The following is a 21,289-nucleotide window of genomic DNA, read 5'->3' as shown; positions in this document are numbered from 1 at the left end:
ATGATGCATATTGGAAGGGAGAAGCAGAATGATGTAGTGGAAAGACCAGGGTCCTGGGAATCAGAAAGTCATGGGTTCTAATCCGGGCTCCACCAACTGTCTGCTGTGTGACCTTGGGCAAGTCGCTTCACTTCTCTGGGCCTCAGTTCCCTCATCTCTAAAATAGAGATTGAGACTGGAAGCCCCATGTGGTAGAGGGACTGGATCCAACCCGATTTGCTTGGATCCAGCCCAGCACTCAGTACAATGCCTGGCACCTAATAGGAGCTTACGAAATACCCTAATTATTGTTAGGATTATTAATGCAGCATAGCATCAGCATCTAGGCATCAGAGCGCTGATTTGGTGCCCTGCAGCTAAAGCAACAAAAGCAGCAGCAGCATCTAGATGACTTTCTGAGACTCAGGGGTCAAGCTCCATGAGAGTTCTAGCTTCTATCCAAAGGGCAGAGGCTGAGCCAGATGGTCAGCGAGGCTCTGGTATGGGGGGACGGGGAACTCTTGGCTCAGGACTTTGCCCAGGGAGTTGCCCAGCTGGCGGCACTGCCCCACTGTAAGGGTGTAGTCAAGGCCTTAAGGATCCCCATAGAGGTGGGGAATACATGATTACATATGTATCATGACTGAATGAAACCAGAAAAGAATTTGAGGGTGGTGGGGGAGGCGAGGGTGGACTCTTCAAACACTTTCGCATCTGCCCAAAGACCTCAGTGGACAAGTAGACTATGGATCCCCTCTCATTCATTCATTCGATCGTATTTATTGAGTGCTTACTGTGTGCAGGGTACCGTACTAAGGGCTTGGAAAGTACAGTGCAGCAATAAAGAGAGACAATCCCTGCCCACTACAAGCGCACATTCTAGAGGGTATGAGTCTAGTGAGACTGAGCTCAAAGTCACAGTCTCCTTCCCCTCACTTGATCGGCCTCACCAATCAATCAATTAATCATATGTATTGAGTTCGAATTCCAGCTCTGCCACTTGTCGGCTGTGTGACTGTGGGCAAGTCACTTAACTTCTCTGTGCCTCAGTTCCCTCATCTGTAAAATGGGGATTAAGACTGTGAGCCCCACGTGGGACAACCTGATTCCCCTATGTCTACCCCAGCGCTTAGAACAGTGCTCGGCACATAGTAAGCGCTTAACAAATACCAACATTATTATTATTATTATTATTATTGAGCCCTTACGGGGTGCAGAGCACCGTACTCTAAGCACCTGGGAAAATACAGGAAAACAAAGATGGTAGGCATGGTCCCTGCCTATGAAGAGCTTACAGTCTAGAGGGGAGATCGATACTGAAAGCAATTCCAGATAAGTACATAAGTGCTTTTCATTCAATAGTATTTATTGAGCGCTTACTATGTGCAGAGCACTGTACTAAGCGCTTGGAATGAACAAGTCGGCAACAGATAGAGACAGTCCCTGCTTGTGGGGCTGAGGGTGAGGTGAGATGGGATGAATATAAAATGCTTAAAGGGTATAAATCCCACATATTCCCTGTATGAATTGGATTTCTCCAAGGGAATCCTGCCACACATCTCTTCCCCTTTTTATTATTACAATCACTGTATAACACTACATAGTAATTATATAGGATAGAATATTATCTCATCATAATAGTAGTAACAATCACAGTATTTGTTGAGCACTGATTATGTGTCAAGCATTGTACTAAGCACTGGGTAGATAGCATATAAAAAGATCAGACAAAATCCCTGTCCCACATGTGGCTCACAGTCTAACAGGTTAGGAGTTGATGCTATTTTTGCTTCCAGTTGATGATGACAATGGTGATGATGATTTTTTTTAGGCACTGTACTAAGCGCTGGGGTGAGTGCAAGCAAATCGAGTTGGACACAGTCCCTGTCCCATGTTGGGCTCATAGTCTCAACCCCCATTTTACAGATGAGATAGCTGAGGCCCAGAGAAGTGAAGTGACTTGCCCAAGGTCTCACAGCAGACAAGCAGGATTAGAACCCTTGACCTTCTGCCTCCCAGGCTCATGCTCTATCCACTAGGCCACACTGAACCTTAGGAAAGGTCCTGAATTCTATCCTAGGTCCATCATTTTCCGGCTCTGTGTGATCACAAGTGAACCACTTAAAAATAATGATGGCATTTGTTAAGTGCTTTTTATGTGTATAACACTCTTCTAAGAGCTGGGGTAGATACAACTTGATCAGTTTGGACACAGTCCCTGTCCCACCTGAGGCTCACAATCTTAATCACTGCTCTGTGCCTCAGTTCCTTCATCTGCAAAATGGGAATTCGATAGCTGTTCTCCCTCTTACTCAGGCTGTGAACCCCATGTGGGACAGGGACTGTGTTGGACTTGATTATAGACTATAAATTATTTATATTAATGTCTGCCTCCACCTCTAGACTGTAAGCTCCTTGTGGGCAGGGAATGTGTCTTTTTGTTGTTGTATTGCACTCTCCCAAGTGCTTAGTACAGTACTCTGTACATAGTAAGCGCTCACTAAATACCCCTCATGATGATGATAATTAACTTGTATCTACCCCAGTGCTTAGAACAATGCTTGATTTATAGTAAGCGTTTAACGAAAATCATTTAAAAAGTTTGTCTTCCCCACTAGACTGTAAGCTTACTGTGGACAGGGAACATGTCTACCAACTATGTCGTATTATACTCTTCCTAGTCTGTAGTATAGGGTTCTGCACGCAGTAAGCACTCAAGAAATACCACTGATGATAGTCAACCTGTCACCAAATCCTGCCCATTCAACTTTTGCAACGTCACTAAAGTCCGCCCTTTCCTCTCCACTTTAAACAATAACCACGTTATAAAGCACTCATCTTTATCCCGCTTTGATTACTGCCTCAACCTCCTTCCTGACCTCCCTGCCTCCTGTCTCATCCCACTCCAGTCCACACTTCACCCTGCTGCCCAGATCATTTTTCTGCAGAGTGATTCAGTCCAGGTTTCCCCGCTACTCAAGAACCTCCAGTGGCTGTCCAACCACCTCTGTGTCCAACAGAAACTCGTCACCAAAGGCTTTAAAGCCCTCAGTCCGCTCTCCCACCTATACTTTACCTCATCTCTTTCGAACTGCAACCCAGCCTGCTTACTTCCCTAAACCTCGATCTCATCGGCCTCACCACAGAGCCCTCGCCCACATACTGCCTCTTTCCTGGAACTGCCACCCGCTTCGTACTCTTCAGCGCCTTATTAGAAGCACATCTCCTCCAAGAGGCCTTCCCCGACTAAGCCCTCATTTCCTCCTCTCCCTGTGTTTCCCTGAGGTCACTGTGACACAGAAGGGCTAGAGATTAGAACCAGGGAAGGCTTCCTGGAGCAGATAAAAATCAATTCATCTTTGCTGCTTCCTTCCTTCCTCAAGCAGCACCGTTGGTAACCAAGCACACATCTGGGCTGCTTTGAGTTTCATTTCCTTGCCATCACCCACCTACTCTCTGATTAGCAGAAAAGTGATCTAATGGTGGGCAGAGGAAAGGAAGGTGGGGGAAGAGGAGTGGGAGGAGGTTCCGGGACAGTGTAAGAGAAAGGGGAAAAGGAGAAGGATGGAGGGGGAAAGGAGGGTGGAGAGGAGGCTAGAGAAGGAAGAGGAGGGGGAAAGGGAGGGGGAAGAGGAGGAGGAGAAAGAGGAAGAGGGGAAAGGGAGGGGGAAGAGGAGGAGGAAGGAGGAAGAGGAGAGAGAAGGAGCAGGAGGAGAAAACGGATAAAAAGGAGGAGCAGATAAAATGGATAAACAGCCCACTGTCTTAGGAAAGTGTCAGCACAGATCCTCAGAGAGATCCCCCCAGAATGACGGCCCCTTTGGTTTAAAGATTGACCAGACTGATGAAGCACATGCCTGCAACGGGAGAGCCCAAGTCTGCTTCATTTCACGGCAAGGAACAATGGAGGCATGGATGTAGGGTTTTCTTAAACATGAGGGAAAGGCAGGCAGAGCTCCCCTACTCCCTATCCCCGGAGCCCTGTTCCTCAACAGCGGTGGCCACTGGCTTCCTGGCCCCGGAGCCTCAGCCCAAGTCGACTCCACGGTGGCCCTGGCCTGTCTTGGCCCGGCTCAGCCCGGCCCGGCCCGGCGCACCCGGAAAGAGGTCCCCAGTTCTTGGTGGCTGGGGGCAAAATCAATTCCATAAAGGAGTAGCCCCCAATCTGGGTGAATGACCAGAGCTTAGCTCTGGTGGGGCTCTCGTGAGTCCACCTGTGACCCCTTGACCACCACAAATCCATTGTCACAAGGCTACCATTCATCGGCTCCTCTTTGACCAAGCTCGAGTGGATGTGCCTGAAAATAAGATCCAGGGAAATCAAGTCATCCCCAGTTCTGCCCAGGAAGTCCCCCTGACCTGATGGAAAGAGCCCGGGCCTGGGAGTCAGAAGACCTAGGTTCTAGTTCCAACTCCACCTGAGTGGCCTTGGGCAAGTCATTAGCCCTCTGTGGCGTAGTGGAGAGAGCCCAGGCCTGGGAGTGAGAAGGTCCTGGGTTTTAATCCCAGCTCTGTGACTTGTCTGCTGTGTGACCCTGGGCAAGGCACTTTACTTCTCTGGGCCTCAGTTACCTCATCTATAAAATGGGGATGGAGACAATGAGCCCCAAGTGGGACAGGGACTGTGCCCAGCCCTACTTGCTTGTATCAACCCCAGCACTTTGAACAGGGCCTGGCACATAATAAGTGCTTAACAAATACCACAAATATTATTATTAGTCAGCTTCCTCCCATTTAGATAAGATACCTGCTCTCCCTACCTCTTTGCTTGGAACAAGGTCTGTGTCCAATCTATCTTGTATTTATTAGTGCTTTGGAGCATGGTGTCTGCTTAATGAATATTATTATTATTTTGTTAGATTGTAAACTTCTTTAGGGCAGAGATCCTGCCCCCAAGCACTTAGCACAGAGCTGATTTATTGACTGACTACTGTGGGAGAAGGAGGACTGTTTCAGAGAACTTCAGTGGCCAAGTCTTACAGATTTCAAGGCGAGATCTCTCCTGGCCCGGAAGGGAGGCAGTCGATGGGGTAACACCACCTCGTACTGGTCCACGTGAGGTAGGAGGCGAGAGGAATGAGCCATGCTCGCTGGAGAGAGAAGAAAGCTGGTCAGGACATCGATCAGGGATGGGAAGCAGGGAAGGGCTGGTGGGGGAGGGAGGGGAACCAGTGTCCATTGTAGGAAATCAGCTGCTGAATGAGCCCCTCTTCGACCCCTCCTTCATCACTGACGTTGCCAGGCAGGCAGCCACTCGGCAAGTCTTCCCCTTGCCAACTTCCGCCGTGCATCACCTCCCCTTCCTCACGTTGGCAGATGGCCCCCTGGCACGGCAGCCTGTCCGGGGGCCACGTGGCCCCTACGCCAGAGGGTCTCAGCCGGTGCCTGCACACTTTGCCAACTTTCTCTCTCTACCTCAATCTCATCTATCTTACTGCCGACCTCTGGCCCAAGTTCTGCCTCTGGCCTGGAACGCCCTCCCTCTTCATATCTGATGGGAAATTACTCTCTCCTTCTTCAAAACCTTATTGAAGACACATTTCCACCAAGAGGCCTTCCCTGACTAAGCCCTCCTTTCCTCTTCTCCCACCCACTTGTGCGTCACCTTGACTTGCTCCCTTTATTCATTCATTCATTCATTCATTCATTCAATAGTATATATTGAGCGCTTACTATGTGCAGAGCACTGTACTAAGCGCTTGGAATGTACAAATCGGTAACAGATAGAGACAGTCCCTGCCCTTTGACGGGCTTACAGTCTAATCGGGGGAGACGGACAGACAAGAACAATGGCAATAAATAGAATCGAGGGGAAGAACATCTCATTAAAACAATAGCAAATAAATAGAATCAAGGTGATGTACATCTCATTAACAAAATAAATAGGGTAATGAAGATATATACAGTTGAGCGGACGAGTACAGTGCTGAGGGGATGGGACGGGAGAGGGTCCTGGCCCCACAGAGCTTATATCCACATCTGTAATTTTATTTATTTCTATTAATGTCCATCTCCACCTCTTGACTGTCAGCTCGCTGTGGGCATGGAATGAATCTGTCATACAATAATAATCATAATGATATTTGTTATGTGTTTACTGTGTGCCAGGCTCTGTACTAAGCACTGGGGTGGATACAAGCAAATCAGGTTTCAGGTTTCATATCACAGAGCCAGCTCTGGGCCTTAGGAGGCCGAGGCAATAAAAATAATAATAATATTTGTTAAATGCTTACTCTGTGCCAAGCACTGTTCTAAGCATTGAGGTAGATATAAGGTAGTCAGGGTGGACACAGTCCCTGTCCCACTTGGGGCTCATAGTCATAATTCCCATTTTTCAGATGAGGGAACTGAGGCACAGGAAAGCAAAGTGACTTGCCCAAGGTCACCCAGCAGACAAGCGACGGAGGCAGGATTAGAACCCAGGTCCTCTGGCTCCCAAGCCCGTGCTCTTGCCACTAGGCCACATTGCTTCCTGCAAGCGCTCCGATGAGAGCAACCACACGCTCAGATGCTGTCCCTGCCCCTGTGGCTCTGCCGACCCCATTCTCCACCCCTGTGACCTCAGCCCAGACCCCCCTGCCACTGGCTGGCCCAGCCTGGGTCCCCCCATCTCCCAACCTAAAAGCAAGATAGGCCCGACAGGAGCTGGCTGACAGCGGCTGCCCTGAAGGGACCCCATGGCTTGTCCAGTCCAGGCCGGTCCTGGCTCTGCAGCATGGAATCCACAGCATTAAAGAGCACGGGCTTGGGAGTCGGAGGTCATGGGTTCAAATCCCAGCTCAGCCACTTGTCAGCTGTGTGACTCTGGGAAAGTCACTTCACTCTCTGAGCCTCAGTTACCTCATCTGTAAAATGGGGATTAAGATTGTGAGCCCCATGTGGGACAGGCTGATCACCTTGTATCCTCTCCAGTACTTAGAACAGTGCTTTGCACCTAGTAAGCACTTAACAAATGCCATCATCCTCATCATCATCATCACAGCCTGGCATTCTTCCTGGCCCACTGCTAGGAGCCCTGGTGAAGGACTGTACTGCCCTCTCCCAAGCACTTAGGACAGTGCTCTGCAAACAGTAGGTGCTCAATAAATATATTTGACTGACTGACCTCTTCTCCCACTCCCTTCTGCGTCACCCTGACTTGCTCCCTTTGTTCATCTCCCTTCCCAGCCCCACGGCACTTTTGTCCATACCTGACACTCATTTATTTCTATTCGTGTCTGTGTCCCCCCATTCGAGACTGTGTGGGCAAGGAATGTACTCGTTTATTTTTATATGTACTCTCTTAAGCGCTTAGGACAGTGCTCTGCACTCATTCATTTATTCAATCACATTAATTGAGCATTTACTGTGGGCAGAGCTCTGTCCTAAGCAGTTGGAAAGTACAATATAGCAATGAAGAGAGACAAGCCCTGCCCACAATGGGCTTACAGTCTAGAGGGGGTGACACAGACAACAAAACAACTAAACAGGCAACATGATTGAATGAATGAATGAATGAATGAATGACCACCATCTCAGGGTGGTCAGTGTCTGCATTTCTGGGTCCCTGTCCCTCTCCACACACATCTCTGGATGTGTGGTTCAGTGGAGAGAGCACGGGCTTGGGAGTCAGAGGTCATGGGTTTGAATTCCGGCTCTGCCACCTGTCAGATGTGTAACTGTGGGAAGGTCACTTAACTTCTCTGTGCCTCAGTTCCCTCATCTGTAAAATGGGGATTAAGACTGTGAGCCTTACGAGGGACAACCTGATTACCCTATATCTACCCCAGCGCTTAGAACAGTACTCTGCACACAGTAAGTGCTTAACAAATACCAACATTATTATTATTATTACTACTGCTCAAAACCCCCTTCCCTCTGAGTAACATGAGCAGAGCGGGCAGGAGGAAGGCTACTTGCCAACATCCTTGCCCACAACCCTTTCCCGCCCCCCTCCCCTGGACCCAGAGTTCCTTCCATGCTGAGAGATGCCCTCCGCCCCCGACCAACCCAGATGACCCTGCCCGGCATCCTCGCAGCTGCTTCCCTGCCCCAAGGCCCCTGCCCGGGGAACCTGGTACCCAGTGAGCCTGGTATCCAGCGAGCTGGCCCCGGGACAGCTGGCCCTTCGCCCAGGGCCTCGCCCCACACACATTGTGAATCACATTCCTTTGCGTGGTTGCAGAGAGAAAATCATTTCCTACAGCTCTGACTCTACCCAGCTAGGTACATTCATTCATTCAATAGTATTTATTGAGCGCTTACTATGTGCAGAGCACTGTACTAAGCGCTTGGAATGTGCAAATCGGTTACAGATAGAGACAGTCCCTGCCCTTTGACGGGCTTACAGTCTAAGCCCAATCGGGGGAGACGGACAGACGAGAACAAAGGCAATAAATAGAATCAAGGGGAAGAACATCTCATTAAAACAATGGCAAATAAATAGAATCAGGGTGATGTACATCTCATTAACAAAATAAATAGGGTAATGAATAAATAGGGTAATGGGCTATGGGCTGGGAAAGGGGAGGGGCGGGGATGACCTGTCCTCAGTGAGATGGAGCCCGGCCCCGAGAGTCCGAAGGAATTGGATCCTAATGCCGATTCTGCCCCTTGTCTGCTGGGTGACCGTGGGCAAGTCACTTCACTTCTCTGGGCCTCAGTTACCTCATCTGTAAAATGGGGATGAAGACTCTGAGTCCCATGTGGGACAGGGACTTGGCCCAACCTGATCATCTGTCTCTTCTGTCTTCTGGCTCATCTGTCTTCTCGGCTCCGAGCCGGCCTTCTTCTTCTCAACATCTCCCCGAGGAACCATTCTATTATCATTATTATTATCATCATTAGTTGCTAACACTATTATCATTATCATTAGCTCCACATGTGTTAATGCTATTCGTATTGTTTTGTCCATCTGTCTCCCCGATTAGACTGTAAGCCTGTCAAAGGGCAGGGACCGTCTCTATTGGTTGCCGATTTGTACATTCCAAGCGCTTAGTACAGTGCTCTGCACATAGTAATCGCTCAATAAATACTATTGAATGAATAATCTTGTATTTACCCCAGCACCTAGTACAGTACCTGGCACATAAAAAGCGTTAACAAATATCATAAATATCTGTAAAATAATAATAACAATTATAGTATGTGCCAAGCACTGTTCTAAGTGCTGGATAATGATGGCATTTGGTAAGTGCTTACTATGTGCCAAGCACGGTTCTAAGCACTAGAGTAGATAGAGGGGAAATGGGGGCAGGGTCTGTCTTGTTTCAGTCCTATTTATGAAGCGCTTACTGTGTGCAGAACACTGTACTAAATGCTTGGGAAAGTCCAATACAACAATCCCTGTCCACAACCAGGTGACAGACCGGGGTGGGGGGGAGGACAGATATCAATAGATGGGTCTCTGTGCCCTCAGGCCTGGAGTTGTACTTTCCAAGCACTTAGTACAGCGCTCTGCAAACAGTAAGTGCTCAATAAATACAACAGGATGAATGACTCATCCCCATTTTACAGATGAGGTAACTGAGGCACAGAGAAGTTAAGTGACTTCCCCAAATCCACACAGCTGACAAGTGGCAGAGGCGGCATTCGAACCCACGACCTCTGACTCCGAAGCCTGTGCTCTCTCCACTAAGCCACTGAAGACCATAAGCCCCACGTGGGACAGGGATTGGGTCCAACCCGATCATCTTGTATTTACCCCAGCACCTAGTACAGTATCTGGCACATGAAAAGCTCTCAACAAATATCATAAAAAAAGAAGCTTTACAGCTGGGAAGATGCCTTAGAGCAGCAGAGCATGCCAGGGCTCCGCATCAGTTTGGCTTACTTTGCTTTAGGAAATGTTAATGAAGCTTGATCAATCAATCGCATATATTGAGAGCTTACTGTGAGCAGAGCACTGTACTAAGTGCTTGGGAGAGTACACTATATCAGAGTTAATAATAATAATAATAATAATAATTATTATTATAGTATTTGTTAAGTGCTTACTACGTGCAAAGCACTGTATTAAGCTCTGGGGTGGTTACAAGCAAATAGGGTCGGGCCCAGTCCCTGTCCCACATGGGGGCTCACAGTCTCAAATCCTCATTTTACAGATGAGATAACTGAGGCTCAGAGAATTGAGGTGACTTGCTCAAGGTCACACAGCAGAAAAGGGGCGGAGAGGATTAGAATCCATGACCTCTGACTTCCAAGCCCATGCTCTTGCCACTAGGCCATGCTGTTACCAGTGAGTGCAATATCACAACCTGTCACAGCACTCTCCAGCTCCCTGCCTTTCCTCTCCCCTTCACTCTTAGATTGGAAGCTCCATGAGGGAAAGAATCGGGATAGTGTCTTCTAATTATAATAATATTTGTTAAGCGCTTCTTATGCGCCAAGCACTGTTCTAAGCCCTGGGGTGGAGACAAAGTAATCAGGGAGTCCCACGTGGGCTCACAGCCTTAATACCCATTTTATAGATAAGGTAACTGAGGCCTAGAGAAGCGATCATACAGCAGACAAGTCTATTGCACTGTCCAAGCCCTTGGCCCAGTGATCTGCACACAATAGGCAGATCTCACTAAATTCTATTGTCTCCTAAGAGGACAGGACGGAAGAGCTGGGATAGGTGCAATATAAGCAAATTATTCATCATTCCAACCTCCCTTGGAGGACAGAGCCTGGCAATGAGACACAAGGAAAAGCAGCATGGTCTAGTGGGTAGGGCATAGGCCAGGGAGTCAGAAAGATCTGGGTTCTAATCCCGGCTCTACCACGTTCCTCCTGTGTGACCTTGGGCAAGTCACTTCTCTTTTCTGTGCCTCAGTTATCTCATCTGTAGAATGGGGATAATAATAATAATAGTTATGGTATTTGTTAAGCGCTTATTTTGTTCCAAGCACTGTTCTAAGCGCTGGGATAGATACAAGGTTTTCAGGTTGTCCCCCGTGGGGCTCACAGTCTTAGATATTTAGATAACTGAGGCACAAAGAAGTGAAGTGATTTGCCCCAAGTCACACAGCTGACAAGTGGCGGAGACGAGATTAGAGCCCACGACCTCTGACTCCCAAGCCCGGGCTCGTTCCACTAAGCCACGTTGCTTCACCGTGAGATTAAGCCCCTTGTGGGACAGGGACTGTATCCAACGTGATTAGCTTTCGTCTACACCGGCGCTTAGTACAGAAAAGTAAAGAAAAAGAGTCCCGTCCGACGGGGGTGGAAGCAGGGGAAGGAGCAGGGGAAGGAGAGTCCGGGGCAGGACAGGCTAGTGGGCAGCTGCTAGAAGGTGGGAGGTGCGGTCAGGGTGAAAAGCCCAGAGCTAGAACAGGCCGGAGGGGCTGATCCAACCTCCGCCCTCCTCCGGGGTCACAGATCTTGGCCGGACCCGGGGGCCGCAGGATGACCCCACTCTGGGGGAGGCCGTCTAGGCAGCTCCCAGACTCTCAGGCCACAACAGAGGGTGCTGACAGTCTCCTACGTAGCCATTCCCCCTCCTTCCCACAGGTCGCTCAGTGACCTTCCGAAGCCACCCACCGTCCCCTCAGCCAGGCAGGAGCTGGGACAGAAGAGACTGTGAGCCCGTTACTGGGCAGGGATTGTCTCTATCTGTTGCCGAATTGTATTAATAACGTTGGTATTTGTTAAGCTCTTACTATGTGCAGAGCACTGTTCTAAGCGCTGGGGTAGATACAGGGCAATCAGGTTGACCCATGTGAGGCTCACACTTGATCCCCATTTTACAGATGAGGTAAGTGAGGCACCGATAAGTTAAGTGACTTGCCCACAGTCACACAGCTGACAAGTGGCAGAGCCGGGATTGGAACCCATGACCTCTGACTCCCAAGCCCGGGCTCTTTCCCCTGAGCCACGCTGCTTCTCACATGTACCTTCAATTGTACATTCCAAGCGCTTAGTACAGTGCCTGGTACATAGTAAGCGCTCAATAAATACTATTGAATGAATGAATGTAGAGCACCAACTTCGCCTTTCAGCCACCCAAGCTTTCCACCCTCCAGACCGCAAAGGTTACCGGGGGGGGGGGGGGAACTCCAGGGGATGATGAAGAAGGAGAAGCAAGAGGAAGGAGGAGAGCTCTCTCGTTCCAATAATAATAACCGTGGTTTTTGTTAAGCGCTTACCATATGCCAGGCACTGTACTAAGAGCTGGAGTGAATACAAGGAAATCAAGCTGGACACAGTCCCCGTCCCAGAAAAGACTCGCAGTCATTCATTCAATAGTATTTATTGAGCGCTTACCATGTGCAGAGCACTGTACTACACGCTTGGAATGTACAATTCGGCAACAGATAGAGACAGTCCCTGCCCAGTGACGGGCTCACAGTCTAAACCGGGGAGACAGACAACAAAACAAAACAGAACAAAACAAAAACAAGAGAACATCATCAAGATAAATAGAATCAAGGAGATCTACACCTCATTAACAAAATTAATTTTACAGAAGAGGTAACGGAGGCCCAGAGAAGTGAAGTGATTTGCCTAAGGTCATACAGAAGACAAATGGTAGAGCCGGGATTAGACCCCGTGACCTTCTGATTTGCAGGCCCATGCTCTAATAATAATAATAATAGTAATAATAATGATAATTGCTATCCATTACAGGCTGGGAATGGGGTCAGGGCAAGCAGAGCCTCCTGGAGACCGGCTCCCTGGGGATCCCTGGCCTCAGGCTGGGCCATTGTCGCCCCTCCCTTGTCTCCCCTGCCCTGAGATGACTTTTCGGATCATAGGGAACCACCCGTTTCTGATTTCTGCTTTTTTCACCTGGGTGTGCAGTGACACTTGTTTACTCTCCTCTGGGTATTTGATGAAGGCCCATTCGGGGTGATTCCATCTCAAGCCATAGAGCCAGGGGAGTGGACTTGGGGTTTGAATTCACAACCCCCCCTCTCCGGGTGTTCAGCACAGGACCCTCCCCGCTCTCCCGGCTCCCACAGGCCAGGGGGATAATAATAATAATAATAATGGTAATAATCATGGTATTTGTTAAGCGTTTACTATTTACCAGACACTGTATTAAGCTCTGGGGTGGATCTAAGAAAACCAGGTTGGACACAGTCTCTGTCCCACCTGGGGCTCACAGTCTCAAATCCCCACTTTACAGATGAGGTAACGAGGCCCAGAGAAATGCAGTGACTTGCCCAAGGTCACACAGCAGAAAAGTGGCAGAGTCGGAATTAGAACCCATGACCTTCTGACTCTCAGACCCGGGCTCTAGGAACCAGACCTCACTGGGGAGGGACAGAACCTCAGGTCACCCAAGGGATTCATCCATCACCTTTCTCTTCCTCCTGGTCCAGTTTCTCCTCTCCTTCCCTCCCTGCTTCCCTGTCTCCCCCGCTCACACCCAAGGAGAAGAGAAGAAGAAGAAATCAAGTCGTTTGGAGGGATTGGAACCTTCCAGGGAAAAGATCTCCGTTCGTCTCCGAAAACTTATGGGTCCTTCATCCTCAAGCATGGGACCGGGGGCCGGGAGACCTGGGTTCTAATCCCATACCCGCTCCGGACCTACCGTGTGACCTTGGCTAAGTCACATCGCTTCTCCGTGCCTCCGTTCCCTCATCTGTAAAATGGGGACTAAGACTGTGACGGGGACTGTGACCAACCCGATTATCTTGCATCTTCCCCAGCGCTTAGAACAGTGCTTAACACAGCAAGTCCATTATTATTAGCAGTAGTAGTAGTAACGACCTCTGTCGCATGGCTACTGGCTCGTCGTAGTAGAGCTCGGGCCTGAGAGTCAAAAGGGTGTGGGTTCTAATCCTGCCTCCACCACTTGTCTGTTGTAATAATGATTGTGGTATTAAGCACTTACAATGTGCCAAGCACTGCTCTAAGTGTTGAGATAGTTACAAGATATGACCTTGAGGAAGTTACTTCACTTCTCTGTACCTCAATTTGCTCATCTGCAACATGGGGATTGAGACAGTGAACCCCAAGTGGGGCAGGGTCTGTGTCCTACCTGATTTGCTTGGGCCCACCCCAGCGCTTAGTACAGTACCTGGCACACAATAAGTGCTTAACTGTAAGCTCGTTATGGTCAGGGAGTGTGTCTATTCTATTGCACTCTCCCAAGCACTCAGTACAGTGCTCTGCACCCGGAAAGCACTCAATAAATACGATAGAATGAATGAATACCGTTATTATTACTATTACTGAGAGTAATGCGCTGTACTAAATGGCTGGGAAAACCCGGCTCTGCCACTTATCAGCTGTGTGACTTTAGGCAAGTCACTTCACTTCTCTGGGCCTCAGTTCTCTCGTCCTTAAAATGGGGATGAAGACTGTTTGCCCCACGTGGGACAACCCGATTATCCTGTATCTACCCCAGTGCTTAGAAGAGTGCTTGGCACATAGTAAGTGCTTAATACCATTATTATTAAAGTAGAGTAGAGATAATAATAATAATGATATTTGTTACATGCTTATTAGGTGTCAAGCTCTGGGTTCAGTAGAAAGAGCACGGGCTGGGGAGTCGGAGGTCATGGGTTCAAATCCCCGCTCCGCCACTCGTCAGCTGTGTGACTTTGGGCAAGTCACGTAACTTCTCTGGGCTTCGATGACCTCATCTGGAAAATGGACATTAAGACCGTGAGCCCCACGTGGCACAACCTGATCACCTTGTATCCTCCCCAGCGCTTAGAACAGTGCTTGGCACATAGTAAGCACTTAACAAGCGCCAGACTACTTGTTCGGTTTGGTTCTGTTTTGCTTTGCGGTCTGTCTCCCCGGTTCAGGCTGTGAGCCTGTTGGGCAGGGATTGTCTCTGTCGCCGAATTGTTCATTCCAAGTGCTCAGTACAGTGCTCCGCACATAGTAAGCGCTCAATAAATACTACTGAACGACTGACTGAACAAATGCCACCATCATTATTATTACAAGGTCACGAGGTTGGGCCCAGTCCCTGCCCCGCACGGGGCTCCCCGTCTCCATCCCCATTTTCCAGGTGAGGTCACGGAGGCCCAGAGAAGGGCGGTGACTTGGTCCAAGGTCACGGAGGGGGGATTCGAACCCAGGTCCTTCTGACTCCCAGACCGTCCCCTAGGCCATGGGGAGGGAGAGAGAGATCTCTGCGCCTCGGGCCCCTCTGCCCCCCATCACACACAGACACAGGACGGACGGACGGACGGACGGATGGCCAGCCCCCCGGCCGCATGGACAGCTAGCTGGGCGCCGGACAGTGTAGTAAGCGGTTGGGAGGGAGGGTCCCGGCCGTTGGGGACAGAGCGGCCCGCTCCACCTACCTCCGAGCCAGCAGGAGGACCACAGGCAGGGCCACAGGCAAGGCCACAGGCAGGGCCACCGCAACGGGCCCGGGGCCACCCCGGACATCGGCCCGCGGGGCTGGGGCACCGGGACCTGCTCTCTGCGCTCTAAGCCCTAAGCCCTGGGCTCTGCACTCTGAGTTCTGCACTCTGCGCCCTAAACCCTGAGCCCTGGGCTCTGCGCCCTAAACCCTGAGCTCTGCACTCTGAGTCTTCAACCCCTGAGCCCTGGGCTCTGCGCCCTAAACCCTGAGCTCTGCACTCTGAGTCTTCAACCCCTGAGCCCTGGGCTCTGCGCCCTAAACCCTGAGCTCTGCACTCTGAGTCTTCAACCCCTGAGCCCTGGGCTCTGCGCCCTAAACCCTGAGCTCTGCACTCTGAGTCTTCAACCCCTGAGCCCTGGGCTCTGCGCCCTAAACCCTGAGCTCTGCACTCTGAGTCTTCAACCCTGAGCCCTGGACTCTGCGCCCTGGGGTCTGCTCTCTACACCTCTGAGCTCTGCACTCTGCGTCTTGAGCCCTGAGATCTGCGCTCTGTTCCCTGCGCCCTGGGGTCTGCACTTTGCGCCCTAAACCTTAGGCCCTGGGGTCTGCACTTTGCGCCTTAAAGCTTCCGCCCCGGGGTCTACACTTTGCGCTCTGCGCTCTGCGCCCCGGGGCCGCTCCCTGCGCCGTGGGCTCTGCACTCTGCGCTCTGCGCCCCGCTGGTCCTCTGTGCGCTCCCGGCCCAGCCCAAGCCCCGGTGACTCAATCCCTCGGGTCCCTCCCCTTCCCTCCCCTCCCTTCCCTTCCCTCCCCTTCCCTCCCCTGGCCCGGCCCCGCCGCTCCGCCCTCGGGGTTCCCTCCCAAACAGCCCACGGGGAGATGGAGGGAAGGAGGGAGACCCCCCCCCCCCCCCCGGACGAGAGGGAAGATAATAATAATAATAATGATGGCATTTGTTAAGCGCTTACTATGTGCAGAGCACTATTCTAAGAGCTGGGGTAGATACAGGGTCTAAGAGCTGGGGTAGATACAGGGTAATCGGGTTGTCCCCCGTGGGGCTCACATTTTTTAATCCCCATTTTTACAGATGAGGCAACCGAGGCAAAGAGACGTTAAGTGACTTGCCCAAGGTCACACAGCAGACAGGTGGCGGAGTGGGATTAGAACCCACGACCTCTGACTCCCAAGCCCGGGCTCTTTCCACTAAACCACGCTGCTTCTCTCCCCACCCCCACCCCCCACCCCCCGGCCACCCCTAATCCCCAGGACTGCCCAGTGGAGCAACACCAGGGGGAGATTTCCCACACACTTTCACTGACAGCGTACTCTCCCAAGCGCTTAGGACAGGGCTCTGCACTCACTATTAGTATTACGATTCACTCAATCCTATTTACTGAGCGCTTAATGGGTGCAGAGCCCTGTCCTACGCGCTTGGAAAGTACAACTCAGCAACAAATAGTAAGCGCAGTCGAGTCGTTTCTGATTGAGAAGCAGTGTGGCCCAGTGGAAAGAGCCCGGGCTTGGGAGTCAGACGTCATGGGTTCTAATTCCGCTCGGCCGCTTGTCAGCTGTGTGACCTTGGGCAAGTCCCTTAACTTCCTCTGTGCTTCAGTTCCCTCATCTGTAAAACGGGGTTGAAGACTGTGAACCCGTCGTGGGACAACCTGATTCCCTTGTATCTACCCCAGCGCTTAGAAGAGTGCCTGGCACCTAGTAAGCGCTTAACAAATACCAACATTATTAGTATTATTATTCAGAGCCACTCCAGGGATCTACTTTCTCCAGAACGTCCTGTCCTCTGCCTTAATCTGCGAGCTTGCCAATGGTTCTTCCGTTATCCTTGTTCCGGTCTCCGTCCATCTAGCTGCCAGCCTGCCTCTTCCACGTTTTCCCTGGAGTTTTCCTAGCATCAGTGTCTTCTCCAAAGAATCGGTCCTCCCGATGATGTGTCCAAAAGATGCTCATCTAAATCGAGTCATTTGGCCTGCCAAAGACCACTTGAGTTTAATTTACTCTAAAATCCATCTGTTTGTGCACAGAGTAAGCCACAATAAATACCACTGACTCTCTAAGCACTTTCGTAAGAATAATAATAATAATTGTGGTGTTTTCCTAAACGCTTACTATGTGCCAGGCACTACTAAGCGCTGGGATGAATACAAGCAAATGAATACAAGCCCACGTGGGGCTCACAGTTTCGATCCCCGTTTTACAGATGAGGGAATTGAGGCCCAGAGAAGTGAAGTGACTTGGCCAAGGGCACTCGGCAGACTAGTGGGGTAGGTGGGATTAGAACCCATGACCTTGTCTCCCTCTAGTGTACTAATTCAGTACTCTGCACCCAGTAGCTACTGAAGAATTAGTTTTGGTTGATTCATCAATCAATCAAAAATATTTCTCATCTGACAACCCCCCCCAATGCACTTTCTTCCTCCTAGAAGTGACAGAGAACACCCCAATTATCAATCCATCCATTTTGAGAAATCTTCCCAATGCATTAAGCATTAATAGCATAATTAATAATAATGATACTTGTGGTATTTGTTAAGGGCTTGCTACACGCTAAGCACCGTGCTAAGTGCAGGGACAGATACAAGACAATCGGACCAGATGCAGTCCCTGTCCCACATGGGGTCCACGGCCTAAGAGGGAGGGAGAACTTGGCTTCAAGTCCGCCCATCCCCTTGCCCCTTCCCACCTCTCCTCCCTTCTCTCTTGCCATCGCCCACCCCGCACGCTCCACTCCTCCGCCGCCCACCTCCTCACCGTCCCCCGTCCTCGCCTATCCCGCCGTCGACCCCCGGGCCGCGTCCTCCCGCGGTCCCGGAACGCCCTCCCTCCTCACCTCCTCCAAACTCATTCTCTTCCCCCCTTCAAAGCCCTGCTGAGAGCTCACCTCCTCCAGGAGGCCTTCCCACACTGAGCTTCCCCCTTTCCTCCTCCCCTCCCCATCGCCCCGACTCCCTCCCTCTGCTCTAACCAGTAGAAGCAGCGTGGTTTAGTGGCTAGAGCCCGGGCCTGGGAGTCAGAAAGTCATGGGTTCTAATCCCAGCTCTGCCCCTTGTCTCCTGTGTGACCTTGGGCAAGTCACTTCTCTTCCTGGTGCCTCAGTTCCCTCTTCTGGAAAATGGGGATTGAGACCGTGAGCCCTATGACTGTGACTGTGTCCAACCCAATTTGCTTGTAGCCACCCCAGCACTTAGTATAGTCCCTGGCACATAGTAAGTGCTTAACAAATACTGTAATAATAATGATTATTTTTACCCCCTCCCTGCCCCACAGCACTTGTGCATATATGTACATATTTATTATTCTATTTCTTTCATTAATGATGTGTGTAGATCTATAATTCTATTTATTTATATTGATGTTATTGATGCCTGTCTACTTGTTTTGTTTTGTTTTCTTGTCTGTCTCCCTCTTTCTAGACTGTGAGCCCATTGTTGGGTAGGGATTGTCTCTATTTGTTGCTGAACTGTACTTTGCAAGCGCTTACTACATTGCTCTGCACATAGTAAGCGCTCAGTAAATCCGATTGAATGAATGAATGACTAGTACAGGCTCTGCACACAGTAATCGCTCAATATATAGGATTGATTACAATAATTATGGCATTTGTTAAACGCTTACTATGTGTTGAGCACTGTTCTAAGAACAGGGGTAGATACAAGGTAACCAGTTTGTCCCAAGAGGGGTTCACAGTCTTAATCCCCATTTTACAGTTGAGGTAATAAAGCCCAGAGAAGTGAAGTGGCTTGTCCAGGGTCACATAGCAGGCAGGCAGCAGAGCCGGGATTAGAACCCACTTCTTTTGACTCCCAAACCCGTGCTCTTACCACTAAGCCATGCTGCTTCTCCATTATCGATTGCCTATTGAGTTCCTCCTTTTAGACTGTGAGCCAGTTGCTGGGCAAGGATTGCCTCTATCTGTTGCCCAATTGTACACTCCAAGCACTTAGTACAGTGCTCTGCACACAATAAGTGCTCAATAAATACGATTGAATGAGTGAATGAATGAATATTGATAACAGGTACCGAATTGTACACTCCAAGCACTTAGTACAGTGCTCTGCACACAATAAGCGCTCAATAAATACGATTGAATGAATGAATGGATGAATATTGATAACAGGTACCGAACCCCCATTTTACAGATGAGGAAAACTGAGGCCCAGAGAAGTATAGTGACTTGTTCAAGACCATACAGCCGGCAAGTGGGCATGTATAGGATTAGAACTCAGGTCTCCTGACTCCCAGTCCTTTGTTCTTTCAACAGTGTTTAGCATATTGTAAGCGCTTAACAAATACCATAATTATTAGTACTATTATTCCATTAGGCGGCTACTTCTCAGGAAGCCCATCATTAACGGTGTGTGGATGAGCGCTGAGGGGAGTGCTGAGCAGAAGTGACCCAGCAGCGCTTAAGCGGCAATAGGGAGGGAAACAGGACGAGAAGACGTCAGATTTATCAGGCAAGGCCTTGTCACCCAGGGAGATGGCCCAGGGAAAAGAGATCTGGTCCGGATCAGAGGACCTGGATTTAATCCTAGCTCGGCCTCTCACCTGCTGCTCTGTAACCCTGGGAAAACCACTTAAATAATAGTGATGATGATGATGGTATTTGTGAAGCGCTTACTATGCGCTGCGGAAGCACAACGGTTAAGGTCCTAGTTTTGTTCACCTTTCTCTCTGACCTTTCCCTCTGCCTAAGGCCCGCTTGACCATTGGATGTTCCTGATGGGTTGATTGACTCAAATTGAGTTTCCAAGCTCCATCTCAGTCCAGCAAATTATAACAAGGTAAAACCACTTCCTTCAACCAATCAAGCCCCTGGCCCTACTTATCAAGCCCCTGGCCCTACTGGGAAGCGGCGTGGCTCAGTGGAAAGAGCCTGGGCTTGGGAGTCAGAGGTCCTGGGTTCGACTCCCGGCTCTGCCACTTGTCAGCTGTGTGACTGTGGGCAAGTCACTTCACTTCTCTGGGCCTCAGTTACCTCATCTGTAAAATGGAGATTAAATGTGAGCCTCACGTGGGACAACCTGATTACCTGATCACCCTGTATCTACCCCGGCGCTTAGAACAGTGCTCTGCACATAGTAAGCGCTTAACAAATACCAACACTATTATTATCATCACCTTATCAAAGGAGGTCCAGGACTAAACGGAAAACGCCCCAGGGACTCACTGCTTTCTAACCTAAAGTATTTCTCCTACTGTATTGTTCTGATCATTACAAATTAATGTATTTATAGTATATAAAGAAGGTCTGTATTGGTTGAAGTGGAGCTGGCCTTGACTAGCAGGGGAATCTCTGCCGCTCAACGCCTCTCCCTACTAGTGCCGGATGAACTGCTAGTAGTAATAGAACTTGTCTCTGACATACCTTTTTCTGAACACAATGCAGAGTCTGTAAAATTTTTCTTCCACAGTGCCAAGCACTGTTCTAAGACTGGGGTAGGTACAAAGTCATCAGGTTGTCCCACACGGGGCTCACTGTCTTAATCCCCATGTACAGATGAGGTAATTGAGGCACAGAGAAGAAAAGTGACTTGACCAAAGTCACGCAGCTGATACGTGGCGGAGACGGAATTAGAACCCACGACCTTTGACTCCCAAACCTGTGCTCTTTCCACTAAGCCACACTGCTTCTCAAGTGCTCTGTGCCTGAGTTTCCTCCTCTGTAAAATGGGGATAATAACATCTGCCTCTCCCCATCTTTATCTTCCATATTATAATAATAACGTTGGCATTTGGTAAGCGCTTACTATGTGCAGAGCATTGTTCTAAGCGCTGGGGTAGATACAGGGTAATCAGGTTGTCCCACCTGAGGCTCACAGTTAATCCCCATTTTACAGATGAGGTAACTGAGGCACAGAGAAGTTAAGTGACTTGCCCACAGTCACACAGCTGACAAGTGGCAGAGGCCGGATTCGAACCCATGACCTCTGACTCCTAACCCCGGGCTCTTTCCACTGAGCCACGGTGCTTCTCTACAATGAACAGACACATTCCTTGCTCACAATGAGCTTACAGTCTAGAGGGGGAGACAGACATTAATATAAATACATAAATGAG

The 21,289-nt window shown here is 49.7% G+C and overlaps 1 protein-coding gene across 2 annotated transcripts in view; it reads right to left on the bottom strand.

Annotated features, from left to right (window-relative positions):
- ADAM8 (ADAM metallopeptidase domain 8) overlaps positions 1–15,944 on the bottom strand; it is an 87,860-nt gene extending 71,916 nt beyond the window's left edge. For both annotated transcript variants that reach the window (XM_029058999.2, XM_029059001.2), the window contains exons 1-2: positions 15,210–15,944; positions 4,960–5,069 (exon numbers count right to left, since the gene is read on the bottom strand). In XM_029058999.2, coding sequence (XP_028914832.1) covers positions 4,960–5,069; positions 15,210–15,297 — 198 coding nt within the window. In that variant the 5' untranslated portion in view covers positions 15,298–15,944. The remainder of the gene's footprint in view (positions 1–4,959; positions 5,070–15,209) is intronic.
- Between the last annotated feature and the right edge of the window lie 5,345 nt (positions 15,945–21,289).

This window comes from Ornithorhynchus anatinus, chromosome 3 (assembly GCF_004115215.2).
Source record: "Ornithorhynchus anatinus isolate Pmale09 chromosome 3, mOrnAna1.pri.v4, whole genome shotgun sequence".
Taxonomy (NCBI): domain Eukaryota; kingdom Metazoa; phylum Chordata; class Mammalia; order Monotremata; family Ornithorhynchidae; genus Ornithorhynchus; species Ornithorhynchus anatinus.
This window is presented reverse-complemented; position numbering and strand designations above follow the sequence as displayed.